This window comes from Chlamydotis macqueenii, chromosome 10 (assembly GCF_036417535.1).
Source record: "Chlamydotis macqueenii isolate bChlMac1 chromosome 10, bChlMac1.mat, whole genome shotgun sequence".
Taxonomy (NCBI): domain Eukaryota; kingdom Metazoa; phylum Chordata; class Aves; order Otidiformes; family Otididae; genus Chlamydotis; species Chlamydotis macqueenii.
The window spans coordinates 522,782-541,213 of NC_141565.1; the positions used below are offsets into that span (position 1 = coordinate 522,782).

At 45.2% G+C, this 18,432-nt stretch overlaps 1 protein-coding gene across 1 annotated transcript in view; it reads left to right on the top strand.

Annotated features, from left to right (window-relative positions):
* Window positions 1-18,432, top strand: part of WNK2 (WNK lysine deficient protein kinase 2) — a 102,356-nt gene that overhangs the window by 61,159 nt on the left and 22,765 nt on the right. Inside the window, exons 11-21 of the mRNA XM_086755411.1 lie at window positions 1,800-1,991; window positions 3,044-3,583; window positions 6,220-6,534; window positions 9,934-9,983; window positions 12,535-12,700; window positions 12,781-12,897; window positions 13,049-13,216; window positions 13,453-13,498; window positions 14,457-14,573; window positions 15,006-16,093; window positions 17,365-17,437. Coding sequence (XP_086611537.1) covers window positions 1,800-1,991; window positions 3,044-3,583; window positions 6,220-6,534; window positions 9,934-9,983; window positions 12,535-12,700; window positions 12,781-12,897; window positions 13,049-13,216; window positions 13,453-13,498; window positions 14,457-14,573; window positions 15,006-16,093; window positions 17,365-17,437 — 2,872 coding nt within the window. The remainder of the gene's footprint in view (window positions 1-1,799; window positions 1,992-3,043; window positions 3,584-6,219; window positions 6,535-9,933; window positions 9,984-12,534; window positions 12,701-12,780; window positions 12,898-13,048; window positions 13,217-13,452; window positions 13,499-14,456; window positions 14,574-15,005; window positions 16,094-17,364; window positions 17,438-18,432) is intronic.

Genomic DNA, 18,432 nt, shown 5'->3' on the forward strand with positions numbered 1-18,432 from the left:
TATTTGCCCAACTTGCTCCATTTCTTTCACATGCCCTTTCCTCACAGCGTTGCTGTCTCTTGAAATAATTCTATCCCTGATAGTAAAAGGATTTAATAACTGTCTTTGTTTTCTAATCTTGTCGGGAAGCCTAATATAAAACTGACCTTTATACAGTGTTATTATTACAGAAATAGGTAAAATGATAAAGTTTCTGTGCAGAGCTTCCCAGAGCTATGTGCCTCTGGGACAGAAGTAGGTCTGGTGTTCCCAGAGTCTCCAGGCACGACGTCATGAGCAGCAGAGATCTGCAGTCTTTTGTAAGCGAGCGGTAGGGCAGGTCGACAACCGAATGGGAAATCAGGGTGAGAAAATTCATCTGCCTGACAGAATGAGATGTATTGATCTTGTGTGAATATACCCTGATGGCTCAGACACATGGGATCAATGTTGCATCTCATTATTTTACTTTTTTTTTTCCAGTTTGGGTGTCTGTGTGTTTATAATGTTAAGGTTATAACGAGGCAATGTTAGCATAATTAATTTGGACATGTTTCCCTCCATATGCCTCCTCCGATTCACAAGCATGTTGTAAAACACAAGTTGAATTTGAAAGGGAGGCTTTAGGAAGCTGCTTGGTTCTATGAGCGCAGTTTTTCTGCTCTCGATCTGAAGGTGGGTTGAGCAGCCCGTGTCGGCATGCTCAGTCGTCGGTTATCTGCGGGCGGCCTGTCTGAGCTGCAGATTGACCCAGCCAGGGATGCCCAGGTGCCTGTGCTGGCTCTGCTCTGCTTTAGCAGCTCCAGCCCAGCACCATGTGCCTCTGACTCTCCTGCTCCAGAGGCTGGCTCAGGCCTGGCAGGAGTTTCTGGAGCTGAGGAGCCTGGCAGAGCAGAGCTCGTGCTGTGGGACGTGCGGGGGATCGAGTCAGGGCTGTCCCGGTGCCTCGGGTGGGCTCCGTCTCAGCCGGTTTGCTGTTCCATCACCAGTGCCAGTCCCGCTGCTGAGCCCCTTGTTTGCATCAGCGTGGCCATCCCCTTGAGTTTGGGATTTTGTTTGGGTAAATACCCCTGCTTTCCCAAAGCCTGCAGTGGCAAAAACCGCAGTGCAGAGCCACCTCATTGCTTTTTTCTTTTTTTTTTTTTTTTAAAGTACTTTCAGCATTAATTATAGGGACTGAAGAAGGAGACACCGGTAGCATGGAAAATGTGAAAGTTTGTTGCTGATGATTTTCAGCTTTAATGCAGCTTTTTATTTCTGTTCTGCTGTATGAAACGTGGAGCACACCTTTCCCTGGAGTGGTCAGACTGCTTTTTTGGTCACCACGTTGCGACTACAGCACCTGGGAAATATCTGGGATCCAGCTTTTACTGTAATTACTGTGTTTTAGGCATGTCTCGGGTAATAAGCGTTGTGTGTTCCAATGCCTGCTGCATTATGTAGTCAGCTTTTGAATGCCAGGATTAGCTGAGTATGATCTCTACGTAGTAGGAATCTTTGAAGTTAGTAAGTGGGGATTTTTACAGGACAACTAGAGCAATCTCTGGGATATAAAGAGTCTGAGTCGTTACGAGTAACCTTTCCAAGACAGCTAAAACTTGTCTTTTCTGGTAATGTATCTTCTATTTGAATGTGTTTTAAACATACTCTTGTACAGTGTTTAAATTAGGAGCACCCTTCTCTTCTGTAAACCGTCCCTGCTCCCAGCCACAGTTCTGCACAGCTTGAACTAGAGGGAGAAACGCGTGGCTGCGTCCGCTGAACTGGTTCTTTCATAGTAATACAGGCTATGACCATTTATTTATTCTTTTCTTTCCTAGCAGCAACCCATATCGCAGCAAGCTTCTCTGCAGCAGGTGCTTACCAGCCAGCCAGTTTGCCCAATCCAGCCTGCGACCCACCTCTTGCCCCAGTACCAGCCCCAGACCTCTCAGGTGGCAGCTAGCAGCACACCGCTAAAACCCCTGCAGATTTCCACCGTGCCCCAGCTTCCGCCGGTGGCCCCTTCCCAGGTAACGCCTTTGAAACCGCTGTGTGAATACATCCATTAGAATAGAGCTTTCTAGCTAATAATTAACATGATTTGCAGTTTTTGTGTGGCTATTTGGAATGCATGCCAATTTAATTAGTCCATAAGAATATAGCTTTTTTTTCTGGATTTTTCTTTACTATTTGTTTTTGTTTGGTGAAGCAAAAATCTCCTTTGTGGGTAATCCTGTGTCATGCCTAGAGAATCCAATTAATGGCAGTTACAAAATTGCAATAACTGCTTTTTCTTCCTTTTTTTTTTTTTTGCACCTTTCCCTGTGGCATACTCTCCTCCCCATCCCAGGCTTAAGAGCATGAGAAGTGGCCCATTTTTTTTTTGTTTGTTTTGTTTCTGAGCTCCTGACTTCACCTCTCTTCCCCGTTGCCCACCTTGCCCCCCCTGTTTCTGTTCTCAGCAGCAGGGACGGAGCCTTTCCTTGGCCTGGAAGGGTTTCTTGGTGCTACTGCTGTGTTTGCTAGTGACAGCCACCATGATGTGAAGCAGCTTGCACCAAAGGGAAGAAGCAAGCTGCTTCCATGATGACAGGGTAGTTACGATCTGCTATGTCACCAGGAGGTTCTGATTGTAAAAACCCTTTTATGGGATCTTCCGCGCTGCCTGGGTTGCAGCCAACCTGTTGAAAGACAAGGGTTTTAAATTGTCTTACTGAATTTTGCATGAAAGAGTTTTTGTATTTTGTCTGCTCCGATTCCTTTTCATTTCTGTTAAAGTGAAAGCAGTTTTTAATTAGTATGTTGCTTGAAGGCTTCAAGCTAGTGTTTGAATTAGTTTTAAGTTTCTAAGGTGTTAAAAGGTCCCCCTGAAATGAAATTCTTTCTATTTTGCTAATGATTTCAGCATAAATTGATTATTATTACTGTTTATAAACCTCAGGAAATGAATGGAAGTGATTAACAAACAGACATAATTATCGTCATGGCGCAGGTGATTTGTTTGTACTTGTATGGCAAATGAAACTACTTTGTACCATCAGTGAAAGCACTCGCAATTTATGTGATATTATATTTTTTTCAGATTCCTCAGTTTCCTGTCATTCCTGCAATTACTCCTCTGGCAGGACTTGACAGCCTTCCTCCAACCCTCTCTGATATACCTGCTGCAAACGTGCCCCCCATACCTGCTCCTTCTCAGTATTTTGCTCCGGCCGTGATTTTACCCAGCCTCCCCATGAACCCCGCTCTGCCCATGGCACCAAACTCCCCCGCCCTCCCCATGCAGGCGGTCAATCTTCCTCACACCACCGTGGCTTCTTTGGTCTTGCCCTGCCAAACAATAGTGCCAAATATGTCGGCTGCTACGATACCATTGCTTGCCGTGGCTCCGCCGGGCGTGCCGGCCATGCCGCCGCATCACGGGGTGCCCCAGCTGCCCCAGCAGCAGATGTACCAGACCACCTTCCAGCAGATCATTCAGAGCGAAGCGCCCTCTCCCCATCACACCCAGAGCGCGCAAGCAGTATCGCAGCCGCAGCAGCCTCCACCTCCTCAGTCACTTCAGCCAAGCATAATTCATCCTTCCGAACAGACTCTGTCTGCGCCTGGGGCTGGTCACCAGGTAATCCGCCGGGCGGGGGGCTGTGGCGGTGTTGGACCGCAGGGCGGTTGGTGAATGCAGGCGTTCCCGGGGCTCACTCCGTTGTGAACAGGCAGTGGGGAGGTTTTTTTTGCCTTTGCTCTTAAGGTGTTTTGTTGTCTTCTCGACCTTGGTCCTGGAGGTGGTTCCTAAAGCTGTGGAGCGGGTGAGGTCTTACTCCAGATGAATATCAAGGATGTGGGAATGATCTAACAGGCTTTGGGAAGTGAGCAGACAAGCGCTTTTTGAATTCACTCTTCCTTTTCCCATCTCAAACATGAAAGAAGCATGAGCTGTCATTTTCCTGTGGCAGGAGAACAGGCTGAGCCCTGACAGCAGCCGCACGGCCTTGCTGATGCCTTCGCTCCAGTCTGCACGTGATGCGTAGGCCGTTGCGTGCTCACGGCAAAATACGGGTGAGCTGGCAGGAGTGACAGAGTTGTTTTGATGTAGAACTGCTTTAAAACAGTGAAGGGAGATGGCCATTCAATATCTGCTCCAGAAAACTGTGTGGAAGATGTCTATCACAGACTGGTTTGGGTGAGAAGGGATCGTTAAAGCCCATCCAGTCCAACCCCCTGCCAGGAGCAGGGACATCTACAACCAGATCAGGTTGCTCAGAGCCCCGGCCAACCTGGCCTGGAACGTTTCCAGGGATGGGGCATCCACCACCGCTCTGGGCAACCTGGGACAGTGCTCCATCACCCTCACAGACAAGAACGAATCCCAGCTGCAGACCCTTTCCCCTTAAAAGAAATCAAGCATAAAATGGAGCTTCTAGTCTTAGCACTATTGACAAGAGAACAGGTTTAGGACTTGCTGACGGAGTCTGTAAATACTGCTCTTGCCACATCTGTGATATGACAACGTGAAATGCAGCCTGACCTGAGCAGGAGAGAGCACTAGATCTGTTAATAACAGCATTCCTGAAAGTCTGTATTTGACTACATCACTTTGCCGTAACATATTGATTGAAATTCATAACATCCCATTTCAGCCTGCCATATCATGGCATCTCCAAAGTATTACATCATTTTTCTACTTCTCTCTTCAGCCGTATATTTGGTACAGAAATATTGTTTGTGAAACGTAGGCGACACGGCGCCCGAAGCAGTTACCGCCGAGCTCATCAGCCACGGTGTTCCAAATGGCTTTGGAGGGAATCGAATCGGGCCCGGCAAGCATGGCAAGCACCAAAACTGGAGAGCTGATATCCCCAAACCGTCCTAACACAGTCGTTATCTGTCAAATTTGTAGGGAAGAATTGCATAGTAGTTTTTTTAGGATAAATATAGCTGTTAGAAACGAAATGGGCAAGTGCAGAGGAGTATTCAAACATACATTGTGCTGTGTTTTAAAGTACTTTAGTGGAGACATATTTGTGTAAATAAAGGGTTTCCGACGCACTGCTGTTTCGACAGTTGATGTTTAGCACCTCTGAGTTTAGTTTTGCCCAGGTAAACTACACATTGAAACGTTTTGTGACTTATTCTGGTTATATAAGATTTAAAAAAAATAATAAAATTCACTACTCTTCTGCAATGTGCAGCACAGTTGCTGTTCTAACAGCCTGCCCTTAGACACTCATGTAACTGTTCTGTGTTGTGAAACACACCGCATCTTTATTGGAATGATAATAATTTCAGCTCATATCCAGAATCTGCAGAGACCGTGCAGTAGCAAAATTTCGTGGCCTAGTTCTCACCTGAGTCTTGATATTTTTTTAATATATTCTCCAAGTAGTCTAAATCTCCACGTGATGATACTTTAAAAAAGTAAAAGCTAGGCAGAGTTTTACCTAGTACTACAAAGCCCTTTTCCTTCCGTATTTTCCTTTCTTTCCTTTTTCCTCTTCCTGCAAGCTCAGTCCCCTTGGAAAAACACACGTTATGCCTAAAGGGAGAATGTTCTGCTCTTAAATGTACAACTCAAGCAGTTACGCAGAATAACAGCAGTCTCTAGGTGGTTGGCATCTAGTCGCGTCGGTCTGGTTCCCACACGAGTTATTTTAATGCACTGGAGAAATCCACCGAGGTCAATGAAACCTCCTCTGCGTGCAGAACGCGAGGACGCGCGTGCAGGGTTTGGGCCTCAGTGCTCAGCACGTCAAGAGTTAAGTTGTGCCTCAGGTGTTTGGACGAAATGGAAAATTATGTCTTCCGGAAGACACTGCTGTGTAGTTGCTGAAAGAGTTAATTGTGTGGTCTGTACCAGCTCCTGGCTCTCCACAGAAAATAGATTTATTTTTAAATTCTAATTTAGATTGTGGGTAGAGTGTATTTTTCTCTGCGTGGACATTGTGGTACGCTCACAGAAAGCAGACAATCAATTCATAATCTAAGGTTTTAATTTCTTGGCAAAATATGGCTTTGTTTCTACAAATTAAATAGCGCCTGAGCAATACACATGTTGTCATCGTTGCGTAGGAAGAATCCTTACATTTTTATTTGGTCATTTCAAAGCAAGTTTAAACTCTTGAGCAGTTACCTTTCCAAGCAGAGACCACACAGAGCTGTAATCCTTTTTCCGTGAGCTCCGGTGGCATTTTGTACCTTGTCGTGTAAGCCACAAGCGCCCGAAGGAGAGATTTGTTTTAATAGCTGTCTGTTGTGTTGCAGCAGATGTCTGGACACACGCAGTACACTTTGGAAGCTGGAGCCCAGGTGCCCGTGCTGCCTGTGCAACCTTCGATAGTCATGTCACCGCCTGTGCAGTTGCAGCCCGAAGCGTTGCCTCCCCGCGTCGCTCCGGAAGGCATTTCGCAGCTCCACGGCAGCCTTGCTACGGCTAGTCCGCCTGTCCCCGTAGATCACTGTCTGCCTCTTCAGCCTTCGGCTCTCCTGCAGCTTCAGCCCGATCTTTCCCAGCCGCTGGGTCAGCAGCTCCCAGCTCCCGGCTCAGCTGTCCAGGCAGTCGCAGAGATGTCTCAAGAGGTAGAGCTGTTTCCTCAGAAGTAACTCACCAGCACCCCACCCTCAGCCTTAGAATCGGAGAATCCCAGGGTGGTTTGGGTTGGGAGGGACCGTTAAAGCCCACCCAGTCCAACCCCCCTGCAAGGAGCAGGGACATCTCCAACCAGATCAGGTTGCTCAGAGCCCTGGCCAACCTGGCCTGCAATGTTTCCAGGGATGGGGCATCCACCTTCTTGCCTACTCCTCTGTGAAATAATCTCCCTTGTCAAGTAAGCCCTGTATCCCCTCTCACCCTATAGAGCCACTTGTCCTGGACTCTAGGGTCAGCAAATAACCGGCTATTTCAAATGAAAACTGCATGTTGTACCTTGTGAAATGTCTCCTTGAAGGAATGAGGCAGCAGGACTTCTTTGTCCATAGCTGAGCACAAACACAGAGAGGGAAGTTACTTTATTTTAGGTGCTGTAGGTCAGTAGGAAGCTGTTCTGTAGCGTTTCATCCGTGTTTTGTCCAGTCTTGTTTTAAATGTCTTAAGCACTTGTGTAACATTTGCCTTAAGAAACTGTTTCATAATCCGACTCTTTGCTGTGTAAAAGCTCTTCATGCTCCCCAGCTTGAGCCTTATTCCCATTTCATTTAGCATTGTATCCTCCTGTATTGCCTGCGTTCTAGTCTAGCCCTGGGATTTTTGTTTCTTCAGATATTCATAGGCATTCCCAATTCTCAGTGGTCATATAAGTGAGATGCATTTTATTGTTTTCCTTCATAAAACTGTCAGCTCCTCCTGCCTGCTATTTTGACTTTTCTTTCCACTCCCGTAATAGTTTGACCTTCAGCCTTGACAGAGTGTCAGGGAACATTTCCTTCCCTTCAACTCTTTAATAAATATCCATCAGCAAAGCAAACCAAAGGTTTTGGCATCTGTACCAGATTTCAGTAAATAAGTATTAAGTAAATAATTTGTTGTCCACCTCTGAATGGAAATGTCCCCCAGCAATTCTGCTTTCAGAGTTGTTCCTCTTGAGGCTCTCTGTTCTAAGATGCCTTTCTTCCCAAAGTAACAGTTTCCATCTTTTCAAACTCAATCTCTTTTTACCTATGCTTTCAAGCACTTGCCGCACGCCTTTACAACACGGTACGGCCTACGAATTTTGTTAGAGGCACAACTTAACTCCTCTTCCAGAAGATGTTCAGTAAGGGTGGTGTTAACACTAAAACTGGATTCTGCTTCCCCATTTCCCCTCTTTCTAGTGACAGTCTAATTCTTGTCCGTAAAATACTCGTGCTGTGATGCAGGATGTTCCTGGTGAATCCCTGTATCCTCTGGGTTGGAACAGCAGAAATGGTAGAACCAGCCTGTAGCACTTCACTTGCAGAATCCCCTGGTAAAGCCTGCCTGTGTCGGGCATACTCCTTATTCAAGGTATTTCTCCTCCACCTGCCTTTTTTCAGCATTCACAGCTCATGTCAGAATCCATGCTGGTTCCAAAGCTACAGCCTTCAACACAGGGTCCATCCCCTTAGAGATTCTGGAAATACGAATAACCTTCATCGCTACTGTGAGGTGTGACACAGGGGTACAAGCTGTCCTGCATTACCTGAGAAATCCATCTGCACCGAGGCACACATCTGTCCTGTCACTTTATCATGGCCCTAGGAACATTTAACCGCTGTTTTGCTAACTTCATTCTCATTTTTCGTCTCTAAGTGGTTTCTCTCCTTCAGTTTCAGAAATCCATCCAATATCATAGGATACAATCATAGAATGGTTTGGGTTGGAAGGGACTGTTAAAGCCCATCCAGTCCAACCCCCCTGCAAGGAGCAGGGACATCTCCAACCAGATCAGGTTGCTCAGAGCCCCGGCCAACCTGGCCTGGAATGTTTCCAGGGATGGGGCATCCACCGCCTCTCTGGGCAACCTGGGCCAGTGCTGCTCCACCATCATTGTAAAAAACTTTTTCCTAATATCTCATCTAAATCTATCTCCCTCTATTCTGAAACCATGAGCCCTCGTCCTGTCACAACAGGGCCTAATGAACAGTCTGTCCCCATCTTTCCTGTAGCCCTCTTTGCGTACTGGAAGACATAGTCCAGTTGATCAACATACTGATTTTATGACATAGATTGCTAAGGTTTTCTTGGGTGTAAGAGGAGTTTCATCTCCATCTATATTCCAAACACTGCGTTGTGTTGCTGCTCTGCCATAACGCTTTTGCTTAATGCGTGGCAGTACTCGCACCCAGACCAGTCTGAACAGCTCAGGCCAGTGAGATTTTGTAAGGCGCTTGGTCAAGTGCATCACTAAAATTTAGATACATTATGTCTGTGTTCTCACTCTTCATTAATTTTGCAGTTTTACTGAAACTGCGCTCCAGCTTGGCATGGTGTATGTGTGACACTGTGAGCGATGAGTGGGGGCGACTGGTTCACCACTGAGCTTTAACTCCAGTCTGCCACTGGTTTGGTGTGGAGATGTAGTGGTGGCGGTCACGGGGCTTGTTTCTTGCTGTGTGTCTGTAGAAGGGTTTTAGACTTATGTTTGTAAGTATATGTGTATAAATATATATAATTATATCTAGAAATATATATTAATTATATAAATATAATTATATATAGAAATATATTAATTATATAAATATAATTATATATAGAAATATATATGTAATTATATATATTACAATTATATATATTTCTGACTATTTGTGGGGTGTGTACATATACATGCAGGTGTGTGTGTCTGCGTACATGTGTGGGAAGCTTGTTACAGTAGGGCCAGCAGCATTGTCATCACAAAATCTGTGAAAACCCCTACCCAATGCGCAAGTCACACTATTGCTGTCTATCCTAGCATCGCAACCAGTGAAGGGGGAAGCTTTTAGGGAAAATTTCTGTTGTGTAGAGAGCAGGAGGACAGAATGTGAGGGCAGTGTTTTAAACCAATGAATTTTCATCTTTTATTCTTTAAGTTCTGCAGAAATTTTCACAATAAGCCAAATACAATGAAAATACTTAATATATTTCAGGAAACTATGCAAAGCAAGGAAGCAAATTAGCTTATACTGTACACCCATTAAAAAAAGATAGGTAGGTGCCAATGTGGATTTCTCCTGCAATCAAGTTTTTCCACTGTGGTGGGAACGTTGTTGTTTCTTCCACCACCTCTTCTGCTTTAGAGACAGCAGAAAGGCAGTAGCATATTGGTGGCTGTCTTTAAAAGCAGTTGTGCACAGATGTCGATGCTTTGGAGAGAAGTAATGTTGGGAGGGTACAATGGGACATTTATTATTTTTCAAATTCCAAGAATGGGTTAAACGGAATGGTTTAGGATTACTGGTGTCTCAGCAGCAAAGCTTTCTTACAGGTGCTTGTCATCTGTCACTGTAATGCATTTACTTAAATGACTTTTTCTTACGTTTCAGGAGCAGGCAATACAGGACAAACTTCAAACTCTGTCACAGAGCTGTGAAAGGTATCATTCTAATCTCTTTGGCATAAGAAATGTTTTCCTTCTGGAGGCTGTTTTTCCTCTCTCTCTTTCCAAGGCTGAGCTAAATGCCTGGTCTTTGCCTTGGCTGACAGAAGAGTAGCAGGAGCTGACCAGGAGAAGAGGGGAAGGTGGAATTTTAGGGAGAAGGCTGCAGATACTCTGTGTGCAATGTGCCTATTTTGACTCCTCCAGTTTTTTAAATTCTTTAGTTTGGGTGCTGCATCCTAGCTGTGATGTATGTACAACAGCTTTCGTTTCGGCATGCAGCTCCTCTTTTTGTTAAGATAACTGGAGTGGAACAGTCCCTGGTTTGGGGGCTGTTGAATTTGTCCAGGGACATGCCACGCTAGTGTAACTGGGTGTATAGCTCATTCCCTCTTTGGACTGGGCATGCCTGTATCACCTGTCCTGGTCTCTCCCAGGTGTGTTACAGGGGGTGGTGTACTGGGGGGAGCTGTGTGTCGAGCCCCTCAAAGGTGTCGCCACAAGTGTTAGAGCAGGCGGCCAGAGCCCCTTCTGCGGTTTTGCAGTGTGTGAGGTCACACTCAAGCCTAGTAGTGCTAATTACACAACTAATGATAAATAACCCCCAAGCCAGCTCAGCACTACTCAGAAACACGACCAAATTAAAATTTTTGCCAACCCTTATCTGCCTGTTTCGGTACTCAGAAGCAGCAAGGTTTGGAGGAAGCAGTGAGGAGGAGCCCTGGAGAGGAAGGCTCGCTGCTGGACTGGAGAGGGGCTGACTGGGGGCAGTGGCTGTGCTGCGGGGACAGGACTGCCCTCCCCAGGCATCTGCTGCTCCCGTGCTGTGGCTCCTGCCTCGGCACCAGCAGTAAGCTGGATTTTTCAGTGCTTGGATACAGGTAAGGTACATACGAACAGCGCATGTTCATAAGCAGCTGAATGCCTTGCCTGTTGCAGGAGCCAGCACCAGCTCCATCCTTATTGATTATAAAGCTTTGGGGTTAGGATTTTAGTGATCCTTTCCTGTTTTCATAAATAAACGAGTTAAGTTTATGAACTTTGAAGATTCTTACTGTTTTCATTCTACCCCACCAGAAAAGTTAGCCTGACATAAGTCAATGCAACCCTGCAATCTTAAAATGGAACCTTTTTTTTTCTCAAGATTTTGCTGCTTTTAAATACTGCGTGGAAAGTGAAATCTAATTTTTAGAGTCATCGAATGGTTTGGGTGGGAAGGGACCTTCAAAGCCCACCCAGTCCAACCCCCTGCAAGGAGCAGGGACATCTCCAACCAGATCAGGTTGCTCAGAGCCCCGGCCAACCTGGCCTGGAATGTTTCCAGGGATGGGGCATCCACCAGCTCTCTGGGCAACCTGGGCCAGTGCTCCACCACCCTCAGCATAAAAAAAAAAATCTTATGTCTAATCTAAATCTTCCTTCTTTTAGTTTAAAGTTTTTCCTGACTATAGGTTAGTTCTGGCTATAAATAAGTTAGACAAAATGCGTTTGTTTTGTCTCTCTAGCCTGTCATAGAAAGGCACATAAAATTTTCAGTCATCTATTCAATTTGAATGTGCCTGTTCCAGAATTCTGTTTGGGAAGCTGACTGTCGTGCCTGCAGCAGCACGGAGAGTCTGTGTCAGCATGCGTCTCGTAGTCGTAGAAGGAGATCTCTCCCTTTTCCAGCTCAGCACTGGAGATGGGTTGTGCTTTTGTAGAGTGGAGGGTGATAGCACGTGAATCAAATGGCTGGCACCTGCAGCAAAGACATGATCTAGAGTATGTCCTGCGCTCAAAATAACATTCACTTTCCTAACATATAAGTTAGACATACAAGGTAGGTGCAAAGGGAGTAGTAATAAGCTGTTCTGTGCAATTAGTGCAGAACAAGAAGTAAAGGCCTTAAATTAAAGCAAGGGATCCACAGGTTAGACTTAAATTCTTTTATGCCTGCATGGCTAAATGAACACAGGAATAAATGGCCCAGGAAGGTTACGAAATCTCGTGGGAGCTTTGTAAGAGCAGTTTACACAAACCTCTGTGAGGACAGCTTAGACAGCTGATCATACCTTGGGGTAATAAATGGGCCAAATGGCCTTACACGGTTCCTTCCTGACGTGGTTTTTATGAGCCTCTGAAAATTTCCTGCAAATTGCTTGCTTGTTGACGTTTTCTGTACATGTCATAGTACAATAAGGTTGTTAGCAGCTACTGTTTTGGCTGCTAAAAATAATATACTGTTGCCAGCTGGTCATGTGGGGTATTGTGGTGTAAAACCTTTCTGATCCTTGAGAACTGCAGAGAGAGGAGAGGCAGTCTCTTACGGGACACCGTACCGACTTCTTACTCTTTTCCTTCATCTCCAACAAATACAAACTGACCCTGTGTAGACCTTCTGCTGTGAGTGCGGACAGGCAGGAGCTGAGAAAACTGGACCTTAGGAAAATAGGAGCTTGTACAGTTCAGAGAGGGACTGTAATGATCCCTGAAGTGAAGGCATCAGGGGGATGTAGTGATACGTGGCGGTGGTTTTATTTGGGGATTTTTCTTCTTTTCTCTTTCCAAGCTACATGAGTCCAGATGTTGCTTCAGGTAAAGAGATGAGTGACAGCTTTGAAGGAGCAATAGGAAGTGGGAAACAAGAAGGAAAGTCTTCAAAGAAACATAAGAAGTCAGCACGCGCTCGTTCACGCCAGGAGAAGTCCAGCAGACCCAAACTGACCATATTAAATGCAAGTACAACCTCTTTGAGTATAACTCTAGGATTCCTTTGGCTTTGTCAGAAATAACTGTTGTTAATCCTGGCCTGCAGGTTTGTAACACAGGGGATAAGATGGTGGAGTGCCAGCTTGAAACACACAATCACAAAATGGTGACTTTTAAGTTTGATTTGGATGGTGATGCGCCAGAGGAAATTGCTACTTACATGGTAAGACTGGGTGATGCAGTCTCCTAACACATCAGGTTGCTTCAGCCAACTGATTCTCACGTGTGCTTGTTGACACGCTTTCTCATTGCTGTGGAACGGAGCATTAATCAAAACATTACTGTTTTTCTCTTTATCTTATGGGGCCTTATAGGTAGAGAATGAATTCATACTGCAGAGCGAAAAAGAGACTTTTATTGAACAAATGAAAGATATTATTGATAAAGCCGAAGATATGCTCAGTGAAGATACAGAAGGAGAACGAAGCTCTGATCAGGGAACAAGTCCCCAGCAAGATACAGATAGACTGGAAATGAATGAGGTAAGAAATGTTGATAAAGATTTCTACCTTGATTCCTTTTTCTTAACAGCCAGTTACTGTAAATTAGTTTTACATCCTATGTTAAAAAAAATGTGCTTCTTAGCTAGAAAAATAATGCTTTTACTGCATTAAGACTTAGAGTATGAGTGCTCCTTGGAATGATGCTCCTCTTGCATTGATGCAAGACAGCTGGTTCTCCTATTGTTATGTTTTTGGTTTTGTTTTTATTTTAACAGGAGAAGCGACAGTCTCAAATGAAGACATCTGTGTATCAACAAAACGGTAAATGTGCCTTGGAATGCAAACTTAATCTCAAGCCCTAAGGCAGCGATGAGCTTATGCAGAAGTCTGCTAGATTCAGGAAGACATCCACCAGTTACTGGTGGCTGGAAATCTATCTAGAAATATGGGTGTACCGGTGGTCCCTGCTGCTAGCAACCTGGGAGATGGCAGGGCTCACCTGGATGGATCTAACATCTGGGGATGTTCAGGGAAGCCCTGAATTACACAAGCTGATCATCAGCAGTGGAACAGTAAAGAAGGTGCAGGCAGGCGTACTCTTTACTCTTCTCACAATGATAACTATGTTTGTGAGGGAAAGCTAAGAGGTTATTTTTGCATTGGTAATTTAATTGGCATTTCTAACCAGTTGGTTTTGAGCTACTTTTGTATTACAGGGGTATCTTGGCCTTCTGAACACAATTGTATCTTGTGGGTTTTACACACAAACAGAACGGGAAGGGAGCTGGCCCTTTATTAACCTTTTTAACATGACATTTGTATTTCTACTAATAAAAGTTCCAAAGTGTGTATAGGCCTGATTTGCTGTTTACATGTGCCAGGCTTTGAGATACAATATAGAAGGAAATATTAGCTAGGAAACTTCCAACATGGAAAAGTTAAACTGGATAAACTTTACAAAATAAACAATTTTTTTCATGGTAAGAAAACTGTCCATAGTACCGTTAGTAAAATCTTCATATCTGTAACTATTATCCTTTTAAAAGTATGAACACTTGAAAATAAATTTTCAAATAACTTAAAATATGTGGCAAAACTGAGAGGCATCACTGTCTCCCTTCCAGAAGAATCAAATTAGGAGCCATTAATTTAATTTCGGCTAATACTGTAGAAGTTCTGGCTTTCTTTCTAAACATGGAAATTAAGACTAGGTTTTGACAGATGACCTGGAATGAATGGAAACCATTGTGTTTACATTTTATTTTATTTTCATCTCTAGTTTTGCATACTGGGAAAAGGTGGTTTATTATATGTCCTGTTGTGGAAAACCCTGCTACTGATGCACCTGAATTTTCTCCACCGGTACCTCAGAGTACGCAGCAGTCTGAAGGTCCAGGTATTGGCAAAATGTTTATAGAAAATGTTTTCTTCTGTGAAGTTGCAGTGTCATCTCTTCTGTTCTCACCTGACTTAGTTGTGATTGTTTCACTTCGTTTAGTCGGAGGAAGAAAACAATGCATTTTGTCAAGTCGGGCGTTTTAAGTGTGTTACTGGTATTGAACCAAATTAGGAAAGTGTATTGGAGTTTCAGGAAAGCCTCAGTATTTTGTCTCTGCCCTATGTTGTAAGGTAGCTGAAGTTCTGGTCTTTTCAGTGAAATATTTTTGCGTAATCTAAAATTTTGAGTTCTAATTTGAACCCACTAACGGGTTATGGCTGGATGTGGTTATCCCTGTGGCTAACCAGGAAGTTTTGTAGTGTCTTTCATTCTGTGCAACTTGTTTTAAAAAAAAAAAAAAAGTTAACCTGATGTGTGTATTCTTTGTAGATCTGGAGCAGTTGGATGATCAGCAAGCGAGCTCTGCAGTGACGGATCTGTCTGGTGTCCTAGCTGGTCAGCAGCTTCCCCTCCAACCCAGCATATGTGACAGCCCCATGGGGGTCCCTCCGTCTTTGGTGCAAGTTCCTGCCGCAGCACCTCCAGCCGCTTTGCTGAGCCAGGCGGAGTTTCCGGCGCCGGCACTACCGGGAGCTGCTCCAAATATCCTGGAGCAGGTGGCTGCTAACGGGGCTCAGCTGGAATATTCTCCACAGAAGGCGACGATGCCTGCCCAGCCAGGCGCTCCTGTCCCCCGTGCCGCCTTGCCAGAGGAGCCTTCCGACGCTCTCCTTGCTCCTCAGCACTTGCAGCCGCAGGCTGAGGAGGGCATGTGTGTCCCTGATGTGGAGATAGCGTGTTGCAGCGTCGGGCCGCACAAGTCAGTCCCGGCGGCTCCCGCGCAAGCGGCAGAGCTACGCCCGCTCCCCGTGCTCCCAGACGCGGTCGTTTTGGAACGGCAGCCTGCGGCACAGGTCCCTCACCTGCCAGAGGCCAGCCAGCCTGGCGTGGCGCAGCACTCCTTCGTGAGCCAGGTCTTCCCTGCGGCTGCCGCATCCGACCCTCTAGGTCTGGCAGGTTCTCAACTCCAGAGCCCTACTCAGGTGCCAGTGGCCGTGTCCCAGCAGCACACGCTGCTGCCCCAGGCGCAGCCCGTAGCCTGCACCGGCGTGGGGATCAGCCTGCTGCAACAGCAGCAGCCGAGCACCGCCGAATCTGATGGAGAGGGACCACCCAGGGTGGACTTCGTTGACAACACAATAAAAAGCCTCGATGAGAAATTGCGCAATTTACTTTACCAGGAGTATGTTCCTACTTCTTCTGCGTCAGCAGGGACTCCAGACACCTCTGTCCCGTTAGAACAGGGCGACAGTGAATTTAATTTGCCGCCTTTTCCCGAAGATCAAGTTCCCATGTTGGCGTCGGATTTGAGAGAACCAAGCCATAAAGTTGCAGACACTGGCCAGGAGGTGAAAGCTGCCGCTGAGGCCCCATTGGTGCCGCTCATACCACCTGAGACCTCGCCATACCCCGCACCGGTTAGTCCAGCAACGCCTCTGCCCTTTGCAATCCCAAACCCAGCTGTTAGGGACAGAGCTGGGAACCAAAGAGCCTGTGGTAGGACACAGATAGGTTTCTTGCTTCTCTAAACGTTATACTACGTTCTATTTTTCCTTTGAGTTTGAAAGTGGTATAATATCTTAATTCATCCGCCTCCTCTTGTGTCCTGTTTCTAAAGCAGGCAGAAGTGTGATAATTTTTTTGTAGTTTAAAAATGTGTAACATGTGAGGGATATAGTCATTCAAGTTCTGATGAAGGTGATCGTGCTACAATACGAAAATGTATTTTTCAATATGAGTTAATGGCAGTGGTTATAATGCCTGCCTTCCCAGTCAGCCTGAATTAAAATAAACACTTCAGGAGCCCTTGCTTTGTTGAAGTGCTGCAGCTAAAGGAAGACACTCAATAGGCGGAAGCTTGCTCTGCTTGTGGTAATGATTTTTTTTCTTTCCCTGAACCCAGCAGAGCAAGGCTTCTCTGGGAGGCACCCAAGGAAAGCCGGAGCAGGTGCTCTGGATCATTATTCACTCTGTGGCTCAATTGTGGACCTGTGTTGCGTTCTCTCAGATAAAATCCTGAGATTATTAAATTCAACAGATTTGCAGTGCTTTCTGCTAGAAGATCAATGTATGTCTTGCTTGAGAAGTAGTGTTTCTGGAGATAATACCATCACCACTAGTGAGGATGGGGCTGTTCCCTGGAGTGTCAGCTGGAGGAACTGTACCTACTGCTTGAAAGATGCTGTATGTTACAGGGAAGACGGCTGCACTTGAGTAACTTCTTACAGGTTATTGTTTATGATGATAAATTACTTCCTACAGCAGATAACGTTCTCTCTCTATGAAAGGTATTACACGTAATTTGAATTAGTCCTTTTAAAATCTGTGCCAATAAGAAAAGAGAGACATCGGAGAATTTCTGCAGACAAGCATATAGATGGAGAATGTACAGTCTGGCTGGAAAAGCAAACCAGAGCAAAAGTCCAAACTGATATATACATATAATTCAGTGCCTGTTTTTTTAGTAACTTAGGCTGCAGTTCCATCTGAGACACTGCCACTGCTTTTTTCTTCCAAAGGAGGAAAAAAAAGAGGAGTTGAAGGAAAAGCTAGAAGGCCACCTCCACAGACACTATGAAATAGTTTAATATTCCACAGTGAATTGGGAAGGAGAGGGAAGGAGAATGCATTGCCTTTCTTGTTTGCGTGTGAGACTAAAATTCTTTTTCTTTTTTCTCATCACTGAAAGCTTGAAAAATCGGAGGTCATCGGCATCGGTGCTCATTCCTCAGAAGCAAGAGGTGGGTCAGCAAGCAGAAAAGGTAATGCTCCTTTCTGCGGTGAACGACGGGGATGTGCGTCACTGCGCGGTCCTCTTCTTCCTAGAAAGAAGCTGCCTCACAGGCCGATTTATTTTAACCATCAATATGTAACACGTGTCTGTGGTGCAGGTCTAGGGTATTCCCATGGAAGGCTACGTTCCCAATAATAAATTTCCAGTGTCCTTAAAAAGTCCAAACAGAAAGTCCCTCGGATTTCCTGGGTTTTGTAAAAATGTTGGCAAAAATATGATTGAGGGTAGCACCTCTGCAGGAAAGCTTGTTAGGTTTTCAAGGAAGTCCCATGGAGAATTAGTAAAGAGTACTTTTAGGTACCTGTAGATACAACACCACTTTTTATAAAAACATAGTGGGAGCCGTAGTAAGAAACTGGGTATTTATCGTGCTCCCTTTACCTGTCTTGTAAGTCATGGGCAGTGTTAAAGGCTGAGCAGCCTAAAACTGCTCCTGCTGCCATGGGTGGGGTTGGGCAGGGGTTATAATATACATTTTTTGAGATTGTGGTGGCAAAACTGGCTACCAGGTTTGTGTCAGTCATTCTTTTCCTGGTGAACATCAATCGTCCACCACTTCTAGGTCAATGTGAGAGGGGAAATCTTTAGGTAGCCTGCGTTCCTTTATCTGACTTCAGACAAAAAGGGGAGCATGCAAGAGGGAACGTAGCACTGCCAAGGAAAGTGAATGTATCTTAGATAGCATCAAGCAGTGATGTATTTCACCATTCCAGAATGATAAAGTGACAGATTTTTGCCTTCTGTTCGCTCTGTGCAATGTGCCATAAGAAAGCAGCTTTCTGAAGAGCTTGCATTTATTGATTTAACTTCAAAAGCAGTGTCCAGGTTAGGAAATAATCTCATCTTGCTTACTGCCACTGATATTTTGTGTGCTTCTGTGGTCCGAGTGGCCACCTTTCCAGCAATGTGATGTTTAACTTCATTTCAGGCACTTCTAGTTGTTCAATTAAAGGTGTGACGTAC